The 22,809-nt window shown below is 42.8% G+C and overlaps 1 protein-coding gene across 2 annotated transcripts in view; it reads right to left on the reverse strand.

Annotated features, from left to right (window-relative positions):
- Positions 1-729: 729 nt before the first annotated feature.
- Positions 730-22,809, reverse strand: part of SPIC (Spi-C transcription factor) — a 68,783-nt gene continuing 46,703 nt past the window's right edge. For both annotated transcript variants that reach the window (XM_078655853.1, XM_078655844.1), the window contains one exon: positions 730-2,461. In XM_078655853.1, coding sequence (XP_078511979.1) covers positions 2,043-2,461 — 419 coding nt within the window. In that variant the 3' untranslated portion in view covers positions 730-2,042. The remainder of the gene's footprint in view (positions 2,462-22,809) is intronic.

Raw genomic sequence — 22,809 nt, forward strand, 5'->3', positions numbered from 1 at the left:
TTTGGGCAAAGATGACTCTGCTTGAAAGCTGAAAGAAAGAAGACCCAAGGACTCTTGACTTCTGCCCCAAAGGAATGGAACTGCTCTTCAAGAGTTAAGTGGTCTGCTACAGGGACACATAAATTAGAAGAAGGCTCAGCTGACCATTGTGGGCAGGACCCTTCTAGACTGATTAGGTTGAGTTTTACAGCAGTTGGAGAAATCTGGTGCTTAGTGATTTTTTCCATCTCTAAGGACCGTGGAAAAGTGCTGAGGCTTCTCTAGAAAGGGTGAGTCCTCGGTTGGCGAGGTTCGCTCAGCTCAGAGCTCTTTACTGCAAAAAAAAAATTTTGTGAGATCACATAACAAGTTATTTGACTTCGTGAAGGTCAGCCTTGCCTCACTAATGCACTTTGAGAAAGAAAAAAGTTACCAAGTCTGACCCAGGCAATGTTTCAAATCTACCCTACCAGTGAAGCACCATTGGTGGGTGCTCAAGAATGACATATTTGAGTTTGAGAGACCCTCGCCAGATTAAGCCCCTTGCATTGCCGTCCTGGAGGACTGGAAGGCCAAAAATAGAATAAGTCAAAAAGTAAAAACTTTGACTGTCAGTGTCAAACCGGCATTTTTGCCTTAAAATGCATATCTTCCGTTCCCCTTATCATATTTTGATTGGTTGGTGTCTGTTTGCTTATTAAATTGTTCCTGACTTTTTCAAAATTGGTTTGGAAATTGTATCGTGTTGATTTCTTGAAACAGCTTGGTATTGGTTTAACGTGGGCATATAGAAACATGCCTGCTGCTTGTGCCAGTGGCAGAACAGAGATTCTCTTCAAACTGTGCTGTGTCATAATCAGAGTGTATATATTGCGTTGGTAGGGGTATTCCCTTCCCAAATTGATAAACAAGTTTCTGGCAAGCATTCATCAAGCTAACAATACATATGAGCAAGTATCACCATATCACACCAGGAAGGAATTTTCTTTATTCATTCTTCGCTGAACACAACTTCACATCAAACTGACACTCCTGAATTGGTATCTGAAGATGTGTTTTAAAAACGACAGCACTTTTGGGGTGATGTTAGCCTGAGACTAAATTGCAAAAGCAGTGGTAAGAGTTTTTTGCGCTAGCACCTACTTTTAAATGACAAAACAGGTTCTACTTGATGCCAGAGGAGAAAACACAACGGATTCTAGCAGGACTAGTCTGGTGATCCAATTTCCCCCTGATGTTGCTGATAGTGAGCATGATGAATGCAATGGTGTTCTAACTGCTTCAAGCTGAAGAAAGAGAATGTAGCCAAAATAGCTACTAAATGCTGCATTATTGACCACGTAAGAGCGTATCTCCTACCTCTCCTCAGGTAGTATCATTGGTCTTGGGAATCAGGGTCCCAGTAATTGAATATCACTGTCCCATCTTCCTTTACTTGCAAGAAACTTTGAATTGCATTCACCGACATGGATGGGGACCCTAGGGGTAGATTTATTGGCACTGCAGCTTCCTTTTAAACGATTTGTGTTGATGTTGTCAGTTGAATAATACATATTTAGGATAGAAACCAGGTTGCACAATGTTGAGGTCTAGTCAAAAAAATATAAATAAAAAGAACTATTACAGTGGATGCTCATTTGCTTGCTAATGATCCTAATGAGCTGCAGATAGGCCAAACGTCTAAAAGTATACAGCACTGGCTGGATTGGTCCATCATATATAAAATGAGATCTCACACTCCCAAATCAAGAAAAAAGACAACTGCATAATTGTCATCCATCATCTGCCCATCTCAGTCCTCAGCGTCCTGCCACCATGTTCTCCAGTTCACAACCTGCTCCTGACTGAAATGTGCACTTTGCCCCATAACTCAAAGTATACCGTGTGCAGCTTTGTCGTTCGCAGCTATTGTCCAGGCTAAAGTTACAAATGTTCTCACCCATCCTGGACCTCTACATTCTAAAATAAGTTTCCGGAAAAAGAGTTCCAGGTAAGGGTAAGAATCCATGTGCATGTTTAGATGAGCGGGAGCATGCCTTCCGCAGGGTGAAGAAAGAGCACCGTTAATTAATGCTCTGGTTGAGCTCATATTCAATGCCACACATGCAATTGCAGTTCGTGCTCCAGTTGTCTGTCATGCAGTCCACCTGGAGGTACTGACAGCACACAGACTCTTTTCCTAAGCAACAAGCAGGGGAGAGTCTTTGCAGAACTGTCGCGTTGAACTGGTAGGTGAGCTTCCTTCTGATCTTCATGATCTCCCCCGTCCGACCGTAATTCCTCAGGGCGCGAGCCATTTTCTGATAGGTCATGGGCTTGCGGTTGCCTTTCCGCTTCCCCCAGATCTCAGCCAGCGTCTCCTTGTTCTTGGATATGAACTGGAAGACTCCGTTGCGTTGATCCACCCACTGGATACAGTGGCACATGCAAGGGTCGTACAGAGACTCGTGGAGGTACTCAAAAAGGCGAAGCTTTTTTCTACCTAGAGAACAAAAAAAATGGTCAAAATTAGAAAACAACCAAGATATAATCCAAATACACACAAAGGGGTATATTTACAAGCCCCTATCGCCACCATAATGTCACTTTTAGTGGCGTTGTTTTGGCGATAGCGTCTTCGCCTTATTTACAAGGCGGTGTTAACGCTGCCTTGTAAATAAGGCCCCTTTCATGCTGTACTTAGCGTGAAAGGGGAGGGCAATGGGTGTTGCGGTGGGTGTTCCAAGGCAACACTCAGTGATTTTGATGCTGCCTCCTATTTACAAGGGTGGCGTAAATAGGAGGCAGCACACATAGAAGCAGCAAATTGCCCATATTGAACAATCACAAAAAAAAAAATGTTTTGCAACTGCTACGTGTGCTGCACTAAGCAGCAGAAATACAATTTACAAAACGTCATTTTGAGGAGAGAGACCTTCCTGTACATAAACAATCTTCCCTTCAACGCAGACACCCTTGCACTACGGTGCAAGGGGCAAGGGTGCCTGCGTTGGCACTAGGCTGCTAGGTTTAGCTCCAGCACAGGGGGAAACGCAGGGCTGCACTATATTGTTGTAAATATGGTGTAGCCCTGCGTGTCTGAAGTGACGGAGCAGGGGCGTTAAGCCAAGAAGGATAACGACGCACTCCGTCACCATGTTGTAAATATGCCCCCATGTTTAGCCACTTACTTTGAGTTGTGTGTAGAGGTAGTCGATCAGATCACCCTACACAAATGTGGTATCAGTGTAAAGTGAAAGGAGATAAATTGAAGATACCTCCTATTATCTGTGTGCAATCAACTCCTTTCATATAGACACCTGTCCTTAATCTATACTCTTAAGCACATTTGGGTACATAAAATTTATTTTATTCCGAGTGATTATTTTCCTGCAATATTCATGATCTTGCACAATTACTACATACATTATTAAATGCATTTTTAAGTTTGCAGGCAAGGAACCTTTCGATGTTTGCAGACAAAACAAGATGGTGATTGAACGCTACGAATTGTTTTTCGAAAAAATCTTTTTTGTTGTTTATAATGGCAGAGTACATCATGACATTGATCTTCACTAAGTGACTTAAAATAAGAAAAGCTAAAAGTGCATTCTTAGTAGTGATAGGGAGTCAGTATAGCTCTATTGCACAATACGGGCATATGGATCTGTTTCGTGACCATACTTTATAATTAGATCGCCTGATGTAATGTGCTTGTCAGTAGTAGTGGTAGGGTGATATTGGATGGAATGGGGGAAAGGGATGATGAACGGTGTCGCTCAGCACACACGATGTCCCATAATGCAAGGGTCAGCTCAACGGTGAAACATCATGGAACATCAAGGATACAGGAGGGACACTAAAGTGTATACTGAAAGAGGAAGGTGCAGGAGGATGTAGGAGGGAAGGAATAGCCAGCAACCTGTCAGCAACCTGTCATGTGGGTCATTTAGGATTAGCCCAACTACTTTTGTTCCTCCAGCCATGACCAATTACCAAGTCTCCAGCCTGAGGTTATTGTGTTTGGGGGCATTTTCAAGTGTGAACTAATGTGGGATATTCCTCATAGCTTTAGGTATAGTAATCACTACAATGGGGAAACAACCTTTACAACGCAACTTTTACAACGCACTACCATTACAACGAAACTTTTACAACGCAAAATCCATTACAACGCATGAATTTACAACGCAACCATTACAACGCATGACACTACAACGCACACTACTACAACGCATACCATTACAATGCAGTCATTACAACGCATACCATTACAACGCATAACTTACCATCCAACACTTACCCTACTGTTGCACCCCCTGGAGTTAGAATAGTAATTTTAACCCCTACACTATCCAACACTTACCCTACTGTTGCACCCCCTGGAGTTAGAATAGTAATTTTAACCCCTACACTATCCAACACTTACCTTATATGCAATGTAATGTAATGCATTGTAATGGTATGTGTTGTAAATGTAGTATGCGTTGTAGTGGAATGCGTTGTAAAGGTAGTTTCAAAGTATTCGTTGTAATGTCATGCGTTGTAATGGTGTGCGTTGTAATGGATGTTGCTGTGTAAAAAATGCGTTGTAAAGGTATGCGTTGTAAAAGTGTGCGTTGTAACGTCATACATCCCTACAATGTCCAGGCAGAGACTCCAAATAAGGTCCAACAGCACTATCGAATCACTAAATCTGTATATTATGTGATCACATATTGCTAGGCGCAATAATTTAGATAACCATTCCACCTATGTTGGTGTGACAGGCGTCTAATGTCTGAGGATACAGATCTTGATTTTATTTTTTTAATCAATTTATTGTTTTTTGGGGGCATTTACATATATGATACCGATTTGCTTAATTTTTGCATTGTTGTAGTTACATGTCTTTTAACCATACATATCACTAATACAGATTACATCATATGAGTAGTCTTTCATATTACAGTTGTATGTACTGCAGTTTTGTTGCAATGGTACAGTGCATGTGTCAGCACCCACAATTATCAATGCACATTTGTGGGGCTAGCAATGGCGTAGTCTGTTTAGTTTTTAAGCGCCGTTTACGCATTGTCTGCATTGCAACGTGCACTTTCTGATATGCTAGCTGTGGGTATGGGTTGTAACTGAACGGGGACAACAGACAACATAGTGGGTGGCTTGCTTTTTCAATCCCAGCGTTCTCCTGGTGGATCCAGATCTTGATGACAGACTGTAATGTGGCAAGCCATTGGTGCCAATAGGAGGTTGTGCTATCTCAGTCAGAAATGTCCTGAAGTCGTGCAAGCTTGGCAGACAGTTGGAAGGGACAGACACTCATAGTCCTCAGACATTTCCATATCTCGTGTCAGAATGATGACAGCGCTGGGCAGAACCAAAACAAATAAAAGGAAGATCACAGTTTTGTGATCTAGATCTTCAACAGAGGCTATTCAGAGGCAGTACCAGTCATGTAGCATATTAAAGTATGTGTATTTAACACCTGCTTTATTCAAAGCCCTATTGTGTGGGTCATGTTGGGAGGTCCAGTTGTTATGTGTATTGTATAACTTTAATATGTTCTGTCATCCTAATCTGCCTTCATGTTCCACTGGAATATGCTTCACTGATTAGAACAATGTTAATCCCACAAATCTTTCCTTTGTAATATGGGAAAAATTGGGTATTCTTGGAGGATAAATGATACATTCCCTCTCAGAGAATGCATAAGTTACTGATATTCCATCCCTGGGTGGGGTACGGTGGTATTCCTGACTAAGGCCTTCAAATGATTTAAGAGATTGTCCCTATAGGTTGTCCATAGTGTGTATGCCCTGTAACTTTCCTTTCTTGCCACCTAAACTTGGAACCTCCGGTCACTAACCCTGCATTGTTCCGTATGGAAGAACCATAGTGGATCTGATAGAGTACTTTCAGTTATTATAAGTGCTGTCTGCTAAGAGGCCAGCAGTGCGCCATCCGTCGGGGGAAGAGAAAGGTCTCTTTCTTTAATGCTAGAGGTAAGTATAGCCAGGAAGATACCCAATATATGTCCATTGTATGGCCTCCAGATGGGATGATCTCTACAGTCAGATGTGCTATTTGGGATAATAGGTTTGCTAAGTGGTATGAGAACATTTAAAGGAGTCTCAAGCCACTTGACGTGGTGACAGCACATAATTTGGACAGGCAAAGTTTTGGTTTCCTACCTGTCCACACAAAATTCCTTATTCATCATCATCATCATTATTCTTTATTTCATCATTATTTTGCCATAAAAGATTTTAGCAATAAACATTTCATTTAAAACAATCCAAATCCATTTAACACACTATGATATAGATGATATTTAACATATTTAAAATTAATACATTTAAAAATTATAAAATATTACAGCATGGCTGTCTAATTCAACCAACTCAATCAGTTCTTAACAACATGCAACGTCCCATAGCTTTACAACTTTAGGCCTTTTTTCTTACGAATAAAAAAAATAGAGTGGAGGTATCTGCTGGCACTGAATACAATAATCTGTGATGTATCGGATTTGATTATTCTAAGTGCCGTCATACATGACCTGATTCCTAAAAGATTGCACAAGGATTTAATCCACTTTCTTCTGGCCAGAGTATATGCTGGGCAGAAGAAAAGGACATGCATATCGTCCTCCTTATGATTGCCCTCACACAAGGTACATAGATCTCCTACAGTTGGAATATCGTTAACATTTTTCCTAGACCAGCGTGCAAGAGTTGAATTAGTCATAAGGTTGCCATACCTGAATTTCATAAAAAGGGTTTTTGCAAGTGGGGGCTCAATTTCATCAAGAAAACTCTCAAATATGGGTGCGTCCTTAAAGGCTAGAAAAGTACTAACCAATGACCCACTATTATTGCTGTTAAATACTTGATTATTTATAAAGCCCCAAAAAGCCTTTTTTACCACATTTTTACAATTCGGCGGCAACCCTTCAGGACTTTTCCAAAAATGGGGAAGGCCTATTTTAATAAACCACATTCTGATGTGTGTTAGCCAAACGTTGGAATTAGATACATCTAAGCACAATAACTCTTTTAGCCCATTCCTATGATCAAGCAATTCTGGGGTCTGCCATAGTCTGACCCAGAACATCAGCGGCCGTACAATAGTATAATGGTCGGTCCTCCTGAAGTCCAAATCTAGTTGGAGTGGAACCAACGGCGTACCTTTCGGGGCCCTTACTATGCTAAGCATGAATTTATTGTCCAAAATGTCAAAAGCATCCTTTAACATTGGCCCCCAAATTTCGGCGCCATAAAGAGCTGCTGGTTGTACTTTATGTTTAAAAAGCTCAACAGCTGGTGATACCGCTTTACTAGTACTCGAATTGTGCTTAAGGAGAATGGGTTTTGTATTCTGTGCAAATATTACCATGCTTTTCTCGATCTGTGGGTTCCACGTGAATTAGGAATCAAGCGAGACCCCCAGATAGGAAAACGATTCAACCAATTCCAGCCTTTGGCCTTTCAAAAATAAAGATCCTTTATCAGATTTAATAGGATTCAGAGTCATGCATTTTGTTTTTGTTACATTAATTTCTAACCCTTTTTTGTTACAGTAGTCACCGAATGAATGGAGTAGTGCCTGGAGACCTTTCTTAGTTTGCGAAACAAGGATGGTATCGTCCACAAAGAGTAACGCAGGCACCCTCTCTCCATTCAATTTCGGAGAGTCATTCGAGCAGCCATCTAGGTATTCAGGAATATCGTTCACAAACAGCGAAAATAGGGTCGGGGCCAAGACGCAGCCTTGACGCACGCTGCGCTCGATTGGTATGTTCTTAGTGAGTTCACCATTCGGGCCCCACCTAACTTTGGCAAAGTTCCTAGCATGCAACTCGACTATGTGGGTTAACAGACAATTGGGTAGTCCAGCATTATGAAGGGACCTCCAAAGATGTTCTCGCGGTACTAAGTCGAATACCGCCTTGAGGTCTACAAAGGCGACATACAAATGGCCCTTTTTAATGTGAACGTATTTCCAATAAAGGCAGCAGAACCTAAAGACCTGATCGATGGTACTCACTTTGCTCCTAAACCCAGCCTGGAACTTAGTGAGGACCATCTTGTCATCTAGCCACTCATTTACGCGGGTTAAAATATGCCTTGAATAGATTTTCTGGAGAATGTCCATTAGGCTGATAGGTCGATAATTCAAAGGGTTCGACCTGTCGCCTTTTTTAAAAATTAGGACAATCTCAGCTCCACGCCAGCTATTGAGAACATCTTTGCTACGTGACAGCATGTTGCATAAAAAATGTATGTAGGGTGCCCATATCTTTATGTCGTGTTTATAAAGATCCCCAGGTATTTTATCTAACCCTGGCGCCTTGCCGCTCTTCACAGAGTTTATTGCTGCCTCTGTTTCTTCAATTGTGAAATCAAGTGGGTCGGTAAGGGCTGTGTGCCAAGGTCCTTCAGCGTTAGTCTCGCAGGGATTCCCATCATATTTTTTGTATAAGGTTGAGAAGTGGTTGACCCACGTCATCTCATCGAGATAGACGTCCTTAACAACTCTTCCTACATGATTCCCATTCGCGACTAGCCGCCAAAACCCTATTGTATCCTTTGTTTTTACAGCATCTAGCATGTCGGCCCAACTGCCCTCTTCCCACAGCTTCTTTGATGCAGCCTGTACTCTCTTATAATCTTCCCTTGCAATTCTAACATCTGCTGGTGTTTTGGTTTTGATCGCCAACAAACGTTTCCCCTTAGATACCGTACAAACCTTGTCGTACCAGGGTTTACTGTGTGACATATTGCTCAGATTTTGGTGGCTCTTTTTTGGCATTTTTGTCACCAATACTTTTAATGCCTTAAAAAATTCATTGTGAATAGCGATAAACTGTTCCGGGGTATTTAACTCGGAGGGGGAGTCTATGAAGGCTTCAAAATGCCCAGCAAGCTGTGAGTATATTGCTGCAAGAATGTCGCCGTGCTCTAATATACGAGACCACTTCACTATGCGCCTGTTATTACTAGCGAGGACCTCATCACTGGAACTATAAAACTCTTGTGATTTTGGTGTGCCGTCTTCCAAAACCAAACATTCTTCAATCAATAGATCCAGAGGGAAGTGATCACTCTCTGTCCTATCCTTCACCTCGATGTCTACCATGTGGTGCCAAATGGACAACGAGATAATTATAAAGTCTAAATTACTTTTGCTGTTGTTCCTACAGAAGGTTGATTTTTTTGAGGCGGCCGACGGGAGGCGACCATTACAGGCCCTAAGACCATGTTCCGCAGTTAATTTTACTAATTGTACTGCCAGGGTTGTGCAGTTTACAGATACGATGTTTTCCAGCGGAGGAATATTGTTTGCTTGATCTTCCTCCTCAAAGATCCCACTCAGCCCTTTAACTGGTTCGAAGTTACAGTTTAAGTCACCAGCTATGATAGTCACTTCATTACCAGCTAATCTTCCTAAGAAGCAATCTAGCTTTGTTAGGGTAAGCGATTCCTTAGATGTGGATGCGGGTCTATTGTAGACATTAATTAAGTAAAATAGTTTCCCCGCATCATTAGTGATTTTTAGAGCTAGTAGGTCTAAAGAGCCAGTGTCCATAACTTCGACCTGGACCCTCAGTGTTACTTTAACCCAAGTGATAAGGCCACCTGATGGCCTACCCCTTGTCGATTGCAAAAAACACAGTTGATGGACGGAATGGAGAACAATGTCATACATTCACCCCAGTACAAGGATCTGGGCCTAAATCCATCGTTTTTTTGCACTCCCCACCACCCTGGGTTAGACACTGGCTATATGCAAATCAGTTCTGACCCTGTGCCTCATGGGAACAGTCCAGTCCGAACTACCAAGCCATGTCTTTCCCAGACTGGAATCAAGCATCCAAGGACCGGTTTCTGGCTATCAGCCTTCATTCAGCCTGGATAGCTTGACTCCAGTGGTGTGGAGAGCCTGGGACTCACGTCTGAGCATACCCAGCCCACTCGGGGTGAAAATTGCAAAAAACACGGTTGATGGACAGAATGTAGAACAATGTCATACATTCATCCCAGTACAAGGATCTGGGCCTAAATCCATCGTTTTTTTGCACTCCACACCACCCTGGGTTAGACACTGGTTATATGCAAATCAGTTCTGACCCTGTGCCTCATGGGAACAGTCCAGTCCGAACTACCAAGCCATGTCTTTCTCAGACCGTAATCAAGCTCAGACATGAGTCCCAGGCTCTCCAAACCACTGGAGTCAAGCTATCCAGGCTGAATGAAGGCTGATAGCCAGAAACCAGTCCTTGGATGCTTGATTCCGGTCTGGGAAAGACATGGCATCCACGCACCACTTAGTATAATTCACAACTCGGACATCTTTGTTGATATACTATTTTATAGAATACATAATTTAGGTGTCAAGAATAGAGTAGGAATATACACCCAGTATAGCACGAGTCCAATGTCTTAATTTTTTCTGTCTTTTTGTTTCAATTTTGCTGGTCAATATTGAATATGAAGTGTATGTTTTATTGTCATTAACCTGTTTTAATCAGTGTTAAGTGGTCTCTTAACTATCCACTTTTTAAAATGTTTGTATTACCAATAAAGTGTAAGAATTCTTTTTATACACATGAATCTTGTTATTGTTTTTGACTTTCTAGCTTTAGTGTTATTTAGTCCAGTTCAAGGGAATCTCTCCTTTTTCTACGGGTACATCAACCGCCCATGATTCTTGTAGTAGGCAGAAGTCGCTAGAATCAATATACTCTGCCCAGTCTGGGTCCCTCAGATTTTTGGCTACACCAGCTATATTCCATGATATTAATCTCAGTGTTGCCTCGCTACGGCTTTTTACTGGGGCTATTTCTAAATTTAGTCGCCTTGGGTTGGGGACAATCGCTCCTGTTGAATACACCGTCTGTAAGTTCTCTACAGTAAACAATGTGTCTTGCTCACCATATATATTGTCTATGTGTGTGCCGTTAGTCCCATTTTTCACTACAATGTTGGGATTATCTCTCCCTCCCTGCTTATTCCCTTCAGCCATCACCTTTTTTTGCTCTTCTAGGCGACATACACTAGGATTGTACACAGGTTTAGGACTACATATGCATGGTGAATCAATGGTGCTAATTTTGCGACCCATCATAGACCTCAGTCAATCCACTGCTTCCAAACAGCTGAATCTGTTATGTGTTGGGGCACCTATCCAATGTCTTTGGTTACCTGTCTCTCACCACTAGACCCTCCCTGAGCGTAATGATTAACCAGAGTCCACCCTCCTCCCCCATCGATGCGCTTGTTTGGCGGATAAAAGAAGGAGAGTGGTCTGGTATCAATCTCAAGTGGTCCACTAAAGGAGTTCCACGCACAGATATGATTCACAGTACGTGGATCTTCGAATGTTACAATAACGCAATCACCCGCAATAGATTTGTTTGTGGGGCCTATCCATGGTTTCCTACGAACCATTAGGATTTTGCTCTTAGCGTGGTGGGGTATAGGTCTTTTTCATTTAGCCAGTAAGAGACTTTGTTTTTGAGTGACCAGAATGTTTCCTCATGATTATTATTATTTACTTCAGGAACCCCCGTCAACACTACAACAAAGGGACTAGCTTCCGGTGGTAAATTGATATATCCTCCCCTCGCTTTTTCCCCTTTCTGGATCCCCTTTTGGTTCTGTTGGACGCGCTTAGTAGCATTTGTACCCTTGTGTGAGATTCTTTGGTCTGTTTGGGCAGTGACTGCATGATTCAAGGTCCCTTGGTCTGTTTGAACAGTCGCTACATAGTTCGAGGTCGCTGCTTTTGGGTTATTAGCGCTCTTACCCTTTGTCGGGAAATTAGGTTTGGTCACATGGGGGGCCAGCATGGCCAGCGGAGTCTGGGTAGCACCGGCGGTGCGATTAGGCGTTGGTCCGGCTATGCTAAGGCTTGTTAAGGCTATAATACTTTTTTCCACCTCGAGTAGCTGGTTTTCTATAGATGTCAATCTTGTTTCAAGAGGGGTTTAAAGTTTTTTTATGATGTCACCTATTTCCTTCAATAGGATATTATTCCCGCCTTCCACATTCCTAGTTCCAAAACCTCCCAAATTACCCAAGTTTGCCATGTTTTGCGGGTTCTCAGATATGTCTAAATGTACAACATTTTGGACCTCTTTGTCCCCACTTAATGAATTAAGAGATGCCAAACCAGTCCTATTCCCCTCATTGTTCACCATACACCTTGACACCTGTTCTTTTACTATTTTAGATTTTTTCCTAGCGTAAGCTGAGGCATTATGGCGTTTCCTTTTTGGTATTGCGCCTTCCTGTCTACCAGGCAGATGCCTCAAGCTGGCGTCATCACCCTGAAAATCTGTCTCAATTTGTTTTACTAAAGTGTCACCCGTGACGGCTTGCCCGTCAGAACTTATGTTATCTGTAATAGATTGCATGGTTACTTGTGGCAAGGTTGGTGTTGTGGGATGGGGTGCCGGAATGTTGTGTATATCAGCGTGTATAACAAGTGAAACAGGGCTAGTCGCACGTTCGGGAGTTCTAGCTGATGCAATGTGACCCAATGAAGACTTTTTCGACATTGCAATGTCCTGGGACAATCTCCTTGCAGCTGCTAGATCCACCGAAACTTTATGTTCCATTAATTGAATACCCATGTTTATTACAGAGTTCGATCTAGTAATAAAATCGTCAAGGGTGCCTGTGAGCAATTTCCCCCCTTTGGCGGCCCTACTTCTACTTTCCCTAGTGGCCATCTTTTGTTGTCCTTCTATATTTTAATGGACTCACTAAAGACAATGTTTATATATGAAGTAGGTATAAGGCACAAAGAAGAATAATATGAAACCAAGGGAGGTGGCCCGGTCCGATCTGGATCGGTCAGGAACGGGCTAGAACGGGCCCGCCCTTGGCCCGGGCTTCGCCCGGCGCCGTCCTGTGCGCGGTGGTGGGAGTAGCTAAATAGTAGGAGACGAGGCGGGAAGAGTCTCAGATGCGGCCGGTTGAGCGCCGCAATCACCCCTGGGACTCGCAGTCCCGCTCAAGCCAATGTCCCCCAAGCAAATCAGGGCAAATGTAGAGGTCCGGTATCCAAGAACAGCAGGGAAGCAATCAAAGCACCTCACGCCTTTCGCTGCGACTGCGAGCGGCCCCCGCGAAGCGGGGGCCGCGAGTCGTGAAGAGGTCCTGGGAGGCGGGGCGGGAAGAGTCTCAGGTGCGGCCGGTTGAGGGCCGCAATCACCCCTGGGACTCGCAGTGCCGCTCAAGCCAATGTCCCCCAAGCAAATCAGGGCAAATGTAGAGGTCCGGTATCCAGGAACAGCAGGGAAGCAAACAAAGCACCTCACGCCTTTCGCTGCGACTGGCACCTCAACTTGGAACCTCCGGTCACTAACCCTGCATTGTTCCCTATGGAAGCACCATAGTGGATCTGATAGAGTACTTTCAGTTATTATAAGTGCTGTCTGCTAAGAGGCCAGCAGTGCGCCATCCGTCGGGGGAAGAGAAAAGTCTCTTTCTGTAATGCTAGAGGTAAGTATAGCTGGGAAGATACCCAATATATGTCCATTGTATGGCCTCCAGATGGGATGATCTCTACAGTCAGATGTGCTATTTGGGATAATAGGTTTGCTAAGTGGTATGAGAACATTTAAAGGAGTCTTAAGCCACTTGACGGGGTGACAGCACATAATTTGGATGGGCAAAGTCTTGGTTTCCTACCTGTCCACACAAAATTCCTAATTCCCATGACCATACATCTTAGTACTTTAGAAAGGATCGGAGTGAGCACCATGCCCAGCAAATTGTTGTCCCTCAGAGCTACTATAATTTTACCACCTACATTCCCCCCACCAGAACAATTTTAGAGGCTAGAGCTGAGGACACCCAACCCCATAATGAGGGCCTGTGAAAGAAAGGCACTGAGAGGAGACTTTGTTAACCTGGTCATAAATTCCATGCAGGAAAATGTTGGCATAGTTTACTAACAGAAAATTACCATTTATACATTTGTAGACCGGACATAGTTAGACTCTGGCCTGAATTGAAAGACAATTACGTTTTGCCAGAATAGGTTTTGCAGATGAAAAATGTGGGCAGAATTTGTCATGCCATTTGATTTTGAGTCACTTGAAGTCGGTGAAGTAGTGACTTAGTTATCCTGGGTGGGACAAACACAGGATTAGGGAGCCATTGCTCAAGAACAGATACATGAGATAGTCAACAAAGTAATCCAATCATGAGCAAGGGGCTGACCTATAGTATACTACATAGATATTTGTTGTATTAGAAATCAAAGGTTTGCCAACAGACAGCTCCCTCTACCTGTAGGCGAAAATCTTGAAAAATTAGCTCATTTTAGGCAAACCACCCGCTGGGTTTTAAATTACATCTGTACTATTAATTTGATACAAATTCTTTCACAGAATGCTTTGCTAAGCTAAAGATGGCTATATAGGATTTTTTTATGATAACAAAAAAACTGTAGTAAAAAATGTAATAATTGTTTAAGCGAGCCATCCCCAGGACTCTCATCAGCCCTACCTGATGGTCAGTTTGTAGGACAGAGAGAATTTTTCAGACTAAGGAAACCAGCAGGTTGATGCTTTGACCACTGTAAAAATATAAATAAATGAAACGAATTTCGTTGCGCGCACTGCATCGCATTTGGTAATGCAGTGCCTGCAATGAAATTCATTTTATTAATTTATATGTTTACTTACCTGTTAAGGTCCGTAATCCATACATTACTACCCCCCTCCCCACTTCACCGCCCGGCAGGTACTCCCACTACCGGCCGCGGCTGGTGATTTCCAGTTGGAAACCTTTCCTATATACCAGGGGAGAAGGCATGGCTGCACCCTCTCTCCTCTTTTGTTCCTCCTTGCATTGGAAACTTTGACAGTGGCAATGGGAAGGGGTAAAGGAACAGATACGGCCACTAGGCAGTCCAAGTTACTGCTCTGTGCGGATGAGATGCTAATCCTTAACAACCTAAGTACCTCCCATAATAGCTCTAATAAACTCTTTTTCAGCCTATTCCAGTTATACATTTAACTTGGGAAAAAGTGAAGTGCTGATGCTTTCTAGGAACCATGATAAATTGGTGGTAGAGAAGTTGGTATTTTAATTGTTTCAGTCACATATTACATATGTTGACATACCAATTAAAAGGGGGGTTAGACAATATTGTTATGAATATCAAGACTTGATAATAATAATGAATTTTTATGGTGGTTATCACTGCAACTGTCCTGCAACTGTCCTGGTGGGGAATGCTTTGGAGCAGGGAACAATTAATTCAGATATCGTTCTGTTTGCGTTTAAAAATCAGAAGTACACCAGGAAGTCAAAGTCTATGAAAATGGATGTGATTTCCCTCAAGTTGTATGCACTTCAAATAGTGTCTTTATGTTAATGTTCAGGGGTGTTGTCATTCCCCCTTGCTTTAGTAGCTACAGCGGGGGTGGAGTCCTTTATGGGCGTCTTTTGTCTGCTACCTGGCGGATAAAAGGTCATAATTAACACAATAAGAAAGAAAGGAAAGATGGATTGATAGAAAATTGATACAAAATGAATGGGTGCACAAGTGTGTGAAAGGATGTATGAATTAGTGGGTGAAAGGATGGGTAGATGAAAGGATGGATGGATGAGTGGGTGAGAAGAGGAGTGTATGGATGGATGAATGGGTGAAAGGATGGATTGGTGGGTGAAAGGATGGGTAGGTAAAAGGATGGATAGATGAGTGGGTGGGTGAAAGGATGGGTGGCTGTGAGGATGGGTTGGTGAGAGGATGGATGGGTGGGTTAGACCATGGAAACCATAGCCTCACCCAGCACGTCACTGAACCCACCCACAATGCAGGACACCTGTTGAACCTGATTTTCTCCTCTATTAGCAACATCACAATCAACATCCCACTGTGTCTGGATAAGCATCACAGAAGAGGAGTGGGCTTCTGCCCTCTCCACACACCAACCCAAACACACTAGCAACTTGCTGAAAGTCATCAAGAACCTCAACAGCTAGATCATGTGTCAACATCCTGGCTCACCTCAAGTGCAATTTATGGCAAAAACCTCAACCACAGATGAGTTGGCATACAGAGGAACTCATGCTCACTAAAGGACACTGCAAACAACTGAAGCACAAATGGAGAACAAGTCAAGACACTACAGATAAAGACATCTTCAAATCAGAGCTAAAATGCTACCACAAGCACATACAGAACACCAGGCGCACAGGTCTTGCATATTGCTTTGATGTCGGCACTAACAGAATCAAGGAAATCTTCATCAGCATCAAAAATTTCACAGCGCCTCCTGACACCTCAAGCAGCATCACCTTCTCAAAGGACTCTAACTGAGCAGCAAAGAAATCACACCCATCCTCAACACCTCCGTCGACTCAGCTACATTACCGAAAACCGGGAAACATGCCACCCTCATGCCCCTGCTCAAGAAATCATCCACTGATCCAGCCATGCTTTCCAACTACAGACCCATTTCCATCCTACCACACTGGCAAAGGTTTTAAAGACACAAATAAACGGATGCCTCACCAACCACCTCAGCAACCACCAGCTCCTCAACACCATGCAGTCCAAATTTAGGCCCAAGCTTAATACAGAAACAACACTAATTGCCACCACAGACAACATAGGCATGATCCTTGACAAAGGAGACATGGGAGTCTTCATTTTCCTGGACCTCTCTGCAGCATTTGACAAAGTCTCACACATCATCCTCATCAAGCGCATGCACAAGATGGACATTCAAAGACTTGCCTTCTGCTGCTGGATCTGTTCCTACTTAATGGATAAAACACAAGCTGTAAGCCTCATGCCTTACTCCTGGAAAGCCTGCTAACTATTCTGCAGAGTGTCTCAAGGTTCCTCACTCTGCCCCACCCTCTTTAGTGCACATATGATCTCACTGGCCAATGCCATCAATGCACAAAATCAACATCCTCTCCTACGACAACAGCATGCAATTCATGCTCGCCCTCTCGGGCAAGACTCCCAGCACAAAAAACACATTCACTGCCTGCAGGATGGAAGCTGCTAAGTGGATGAAAGCTAACAGTCTCAAGCTCAACAACGACAAGCCAGAAGTAGTGTCAGAAGTAGTGTTTTTCAACAAGAACAACTCACCATGGGATTCCAACTGACTTAACTTGGGCCCACACTCAACACCCATGCCACAAAAAACCTCAAAATAATCATATACAGCAAACTGGACATGACCACACAAGTCAACGCATCACTGCATCCTGCTTTCACACCCTAGGGATACTGAAGAATATCTTCATGTCACTCCAAAGCAGCACGCCCTAATCACCAGCAAGCTGGACTACAGGAACACCTTCGATGCATGGATCACCAAGCAACTCACTAAAAGACTGCAAACCGTCCACAAGTCAGCAGCCAGACTCATCCTCAACCTCACTCACAGTACTTACATAAGACCACATCTCAGGGAGCTCCACTGGGTCCCAATACAAAAACATACTCACTTCGAACTCCTCACTTGCACATTCTAGGCACTATACAACTTAACCCGCACCCACCTGAACAGTTGCATTTCCTTCCACCAACCACCCAGACACCTCAGCTCTGTAGAACTCCTACTCTCACACATCCCATGTATACACAGAACCAGATCAGGAGGATAGGAGTTCTCTTACATTGCTCCTAGAGTGTGGAACAGGCTCCCACTTCACATAAGAGCCCTCCTCCGCTCTACTTGAATTCTGCAAGAAGATGAAAGCCTGGATTTTCAATTAGACAACCTACCATATGTTATGTTATGCTATGTTATACTGCATTTCTAAAGCGCACGGCTACTCTGAGTGTCCCGGCGCTGTTACACTGAATCCCCCACCACCCGCCTGAGAAGAAAGCCTCACAGAAAAGGACTCAGAGCAAAGTGTAAAAGTGTAAACCATAGGCAGGGCTAGGCACACTAACCTGCTCAGCACCAGAGCACCAAGATGATAGTGCACTTTCCAAATATATAAAACAACATACCTACACATGGGAGTGGATAAAAGGATAAGTAGATGAGTGAGCGAGGATGTGTGGATGAGTGGGTGAGAGGATGGGTGGAATGAGTGGAACGATAGCATAGTAAATGGAAATCTGAGAGGATGTATGGATGGCATAGAAAATGGAAATCTGAGCATATGTATGGATTGCAAAGTAAATGGAAATCTCAAGGGATTGATAGACAAAAAGATCAAGTAAAGTCTTTTTTGATGGATGGGTAAGTCAAATGCTGGATCTATGGGCAGATATATGTAAGGATGGATGCATTCATAGATGGCGGTTGTGTGAATGGATAGATAGAATGATGAAATATTGTTTATCTAGGTGTGTTTATCTAGGTACCTATATCGATACTCCTATTTCTGACCCTTGTCCGATTAATAATTCACTAGTATCCATACAACGGCACAGAAACCCGTTTTCAGATTAAGTCATAGCGCATGCTGTCACATTAAGCAAGCACTATTCCTCCAGCCCCCTAGAAAGCACACCGAGTTCTCAAAACAAACCAAACCTCCAGCAGACCTGGGAAATCCCCCGCAGCTATTGTTTTGATTTCACTCGAGAACTCCTGAAAAGAATGTAAGAACGACCAGTCCTTATGACACTCTTACTGACGTCTTATGTCCATCCTTACGTCAAACCCGGCACCTTTCAGGTATAAATATACCAACGCTGCCCTAAGCAAAGACACGGTGGTGATGAGCTTGGAGCAGCGCTACTTGCCGGAGAGCCCAGCTGATGCAGGAAGCCCACGGACGCTGCCCCTCCCTTTTGACGCGCTGAGAGAGACGCTGTCTTTTCTCCTGCCGAGAAATCCAGCCTCCGGCGTTTTCGGCTTGCCCTCGCGGGTAACTGGGATACCGAGTCCTGAGAACGAGATACCAGCCCTCCTACCTTCTAAATCCCAGGTACTGAACTGACTAACCCCTTACAGAGAATTCTTGAGTCAGATTCTTGGCAAAGCAAACTTAACTTAAACTGCTACTTATTTACTCCCGCCCACGTATTAGGCTTAGGTCAGGTACACCGGGGTAGGCATAGTTAGAAGCACCAGTTGAGTACAATCAGTCAATGTAAATATGTATGTATAACTTTTATCCATTTTAAGTATCATATGGCTAAGAAACCATATCAATGCTTTTACAGTATTATTTTATAATCCTGCTTTTACTGTATGCACTTTACTTAACTATAAGTATTGCAATAATAGCGATTCATTTCTCTTGTATGAGAAAAGAGACTGATCAATAAATGACACCTTTTATTGAACACGCCCGTCTCTTCTTTTCTCTACAAACTGGTGGAACTAAGAATGCACGTACTGACTGAGTAAAATGATTGTCTTTTGTTTTCACACGACTCTAGAGATATACTCTTGATTAGGGAGAGCAAAGTTGTCATGTTCTATGGTTGTCAGACACTAAATCCCTTCTTGTCTATCCAGGGAGGTTAAACTCCTCCTTGCCTATTCGAGAAAGTTTCTAGTGAACTCTGAGCTAGCTGGCACACACAAAACTTTAAGTCTAATATCGACAGTAGAAGACCTAGTTAACCTCTGTCCTACGTCTATACTATTGAAGATATTATTCCAATGCGCAGAGCCTATTGGGATAATAGGAACTACACTACATGGCGCCCAACGGTTTGGATAGGCGATAAATCTAACGCAAGGCATTAGAGTAACTCAGTCGTGCTATTCCACACAGACCCTTTTCTCCCATAAATACTCCAAAGACGTCTGGAGTGGGTCAAAGGTTAAATCCGCCAAACTTAGTAGGAGGAGACTCCTATGTATAGTTTTTGGTTTATTCAACTTTGAAGGATACACTGTTCCAAAATATTGTGCACCTAATCTTTGTTTCCGTAGAAACCTGATCTGCAACAAAAACAATAAACCTTGCTGTCAGTAAAATGTCAGACAGTGAGGGAGAAAGGGAGGCGGCTAGAATAGCAGCTCAACTCCTAAAGGAAGACACAAGTCTCCTGCAAACTGACCCAGGTGCAATAATCATCCCAGTCAGCATAAGAAAAACTATAACTTTAAAACTTATAGAAAATGGACTGACATCAAGAGGTGGTACAGTCATATTCGTAATTGAGGCACATGAATATCGGCAGAGAGAGGTATTCTATTCATGGATAAACTTTCCAGCAGCAAACGCTGTAACAAAGGAATTCCACTATTACAAGATAGAGGAACCTCCGGATGAGTACACCCCTTTCGAGGAGGTGGAAATACCACTAAAATACCAAGAGCACCTGCTCTGGTTTAATGGCGCCCTAAAACATAATGATCACCAGGCTCGGTCCACTAGGTAGACCAGGAGCAACGTGGCCGGTTCTAGCCTGCTACACACCACATCCAGACATTGAAAAAATGTCAAAACCAGAACTTTTAACACAGTTAAAACAACTGATTAAAACACACAGACAATTAGTCCAATATGTAATGCGGACTTCAACAGTCCAACCAGCTATTAAAATTCCACAGCTGACCCCTCATCAGGGGAACACAAATAAAATCACACCACAGAACATACAGTCCTGTCTAGGTAAAGTACCCATTAAAAGGGAACAAATTCCATTCTGGTTAGCACAAAAAATCACTCAAATAGAGGCGGTATTTCCGGATACCACCCCGGTTGAGAAACACAGAATTCTGACTATCTGTCTTCCAATGGGGATCGCACCACATGTGGAGGACTGTGACACTTGGGGTACAGTCTTTGCTTCCATTTACACAAAAACACATGGTGTTCCGTCCATGGCGGTAATACCAGAGGTGCTAAAACAAATTCAAAATGAATACGGTCCAGAACCTGCTTTAACTCTGGGTATGAAATTACTGAAAGACTTCAAACAGGTCTCGGCAATATTACTAGCCAACATAAAGGGGGAAGCAGCAAATGTGGCAATCCGCCAAAGGTTGAAAGAGACAGATATACCAGACCAACCATTTGAACTTGCCAGAATCATAGAAAAATCGTATGAAGAACTAGGAAGAGATAGTTTGGGTGGGAAACCAGTGAAACCCCAACTAATTGAAAATCCTGAAAAGGTATTTATTAAAAATAATCTAAACACTTCAAAAAAGAGCTGGGATGGAAATAAACAATCCACTCCCAAAGAAAAAAGATTCCAAACCAGAGGAAGGTCTCCCCGGCGGAGAGAAAGATCTCCGGATCAAGGACAAAAGTCTCCCCAGAGGGAGCCCTCTGAGAAAAAATACAACCTTAGAAATAGGGATAATCTGAAGAAACCTGATAGATATCAAGATATTGATACACGTCCATCTCGATCTTTTCAGACTTCCACGCAGAAATCGGAAAGAAGAGGATGGTCAGAACACAGGGAAGAGCACGTCAAGTCCAAAGACAAAGAACCTGCTCATCAAAATAAAAAGTTACAATTTCCAAAGAAAAAGGTAGCCAGCATCAAAGTAATCAAACATGCCGAGGATCCTGAGGACTCAGCTGAAAAACGGAGAGTGGGCTCAGACAATGCTAGGCAGAGCAGCAGAAGTGAGCATAGCTCGCAAGATCCTGATGAATCATCTGGAGACAGTGGACACGAATGAATACATTCAGGTGGAAACTGCAGATACCAGAGTTAGCAAACCTCATAAAATATATGAAATAACATTACGTATAGAGGGAGATAAGACTAGGAAAATAAGGGGTCTATTTTGGGATAATCTCTCCAAGGGTTATGACATCCTTCTAGCTGAAAAAGACTGGCCACCAGAGTTTGTCAGGGAGTGCCCTCATGGCGAAGAAATGAATATGCCTGCCTTCTCAAATCACATTCCAATACATAAAAAATATACACTTGCAAGAAAGTGGGCAGTAGCCCAAGCTCCTGCATTATATAAAAACCATGTAGGATGGGATGAGGACTCACCTCCTCACAAAATCCAGTTAAAATCTCAACCAACTGCACAAAGGCAGTACCCAATTAAGCAAGAAGCTAAAAAACAGGTCAGGGAGATCTTAGATCAACTTGAATACCAGGGGATGATTGAAACATGCACCTCACAAATGAACAATCCTTTGTTTCCTGTCTCCAAACCAGATGATTCATATTGTCTAGTTTTGGACTACAGACACCTTAACTCATGCTGCAAAACCTTTGCAGTACAAAACTCACACAGTGCAGCACTAATGAATAGCATAGTGCGCAAAAAATACAAAACAACATTAGACATTTCTAATGGATTCTTTTGTCAAAATATAGCACCTGAAAGCAGATATTTGACCGCTTTCTCAATAAACGGCTCGCAGAAAAATTTCTGTCGTTTGCCGCAGGGGTTCAAGAACAGCCCAGGATTATTCTCAGCGAGAGTAACAGAGTTACTACAAATGTATGATGATGAGGCATTATCTTATGTCGACGACATCTATCTAACAGAGGATGACTTGGATACTCACTTGAAAAGAGTGAACACCATAATATTTGGGTTCGCAGCAGAGGGTTACAAATTCAACTTCAAAAAGTCAAGAATTGCCCATCTAACTGTCCTGTTTTTAGGATATGAATTATCAAGTGAAGGCAAAAGCCTGGCTGACAATTTCCTAGAGAAATGTGCTGTAATCCAAGCACCAAGAACGCTGAAAAACTTACAATCAATTCTAGGTTTCCTGAATTTCGGAAGAACTTACATTATAAATTACGCGGAGAGGGTTAAACCTCTCTATGACCTAATAAAACCAGATTTTAAAAGAATCAATTGGACTCAAAAACACACAGAAATTTTGAGATCTTTACAAACAGACATGTTAGTTAAAACAAAATTGCAAACACGCGATAACACACGCAACCTTGTGA

This window comes from Lissotriton helveticus, chromosome 1_1 (genome assembly GCF_964261635.1).
Source record: "Lissotriton helveticus chromosome 1_1, aLisHel1.1, whole genome shotgun sequence".
Taxonomy (NCBI): Eukaryota; Metazoa; Chordata; class Amphibia; order Caudata; family Salamandridae; genus Lissotriton; species Lissotriton helveticus.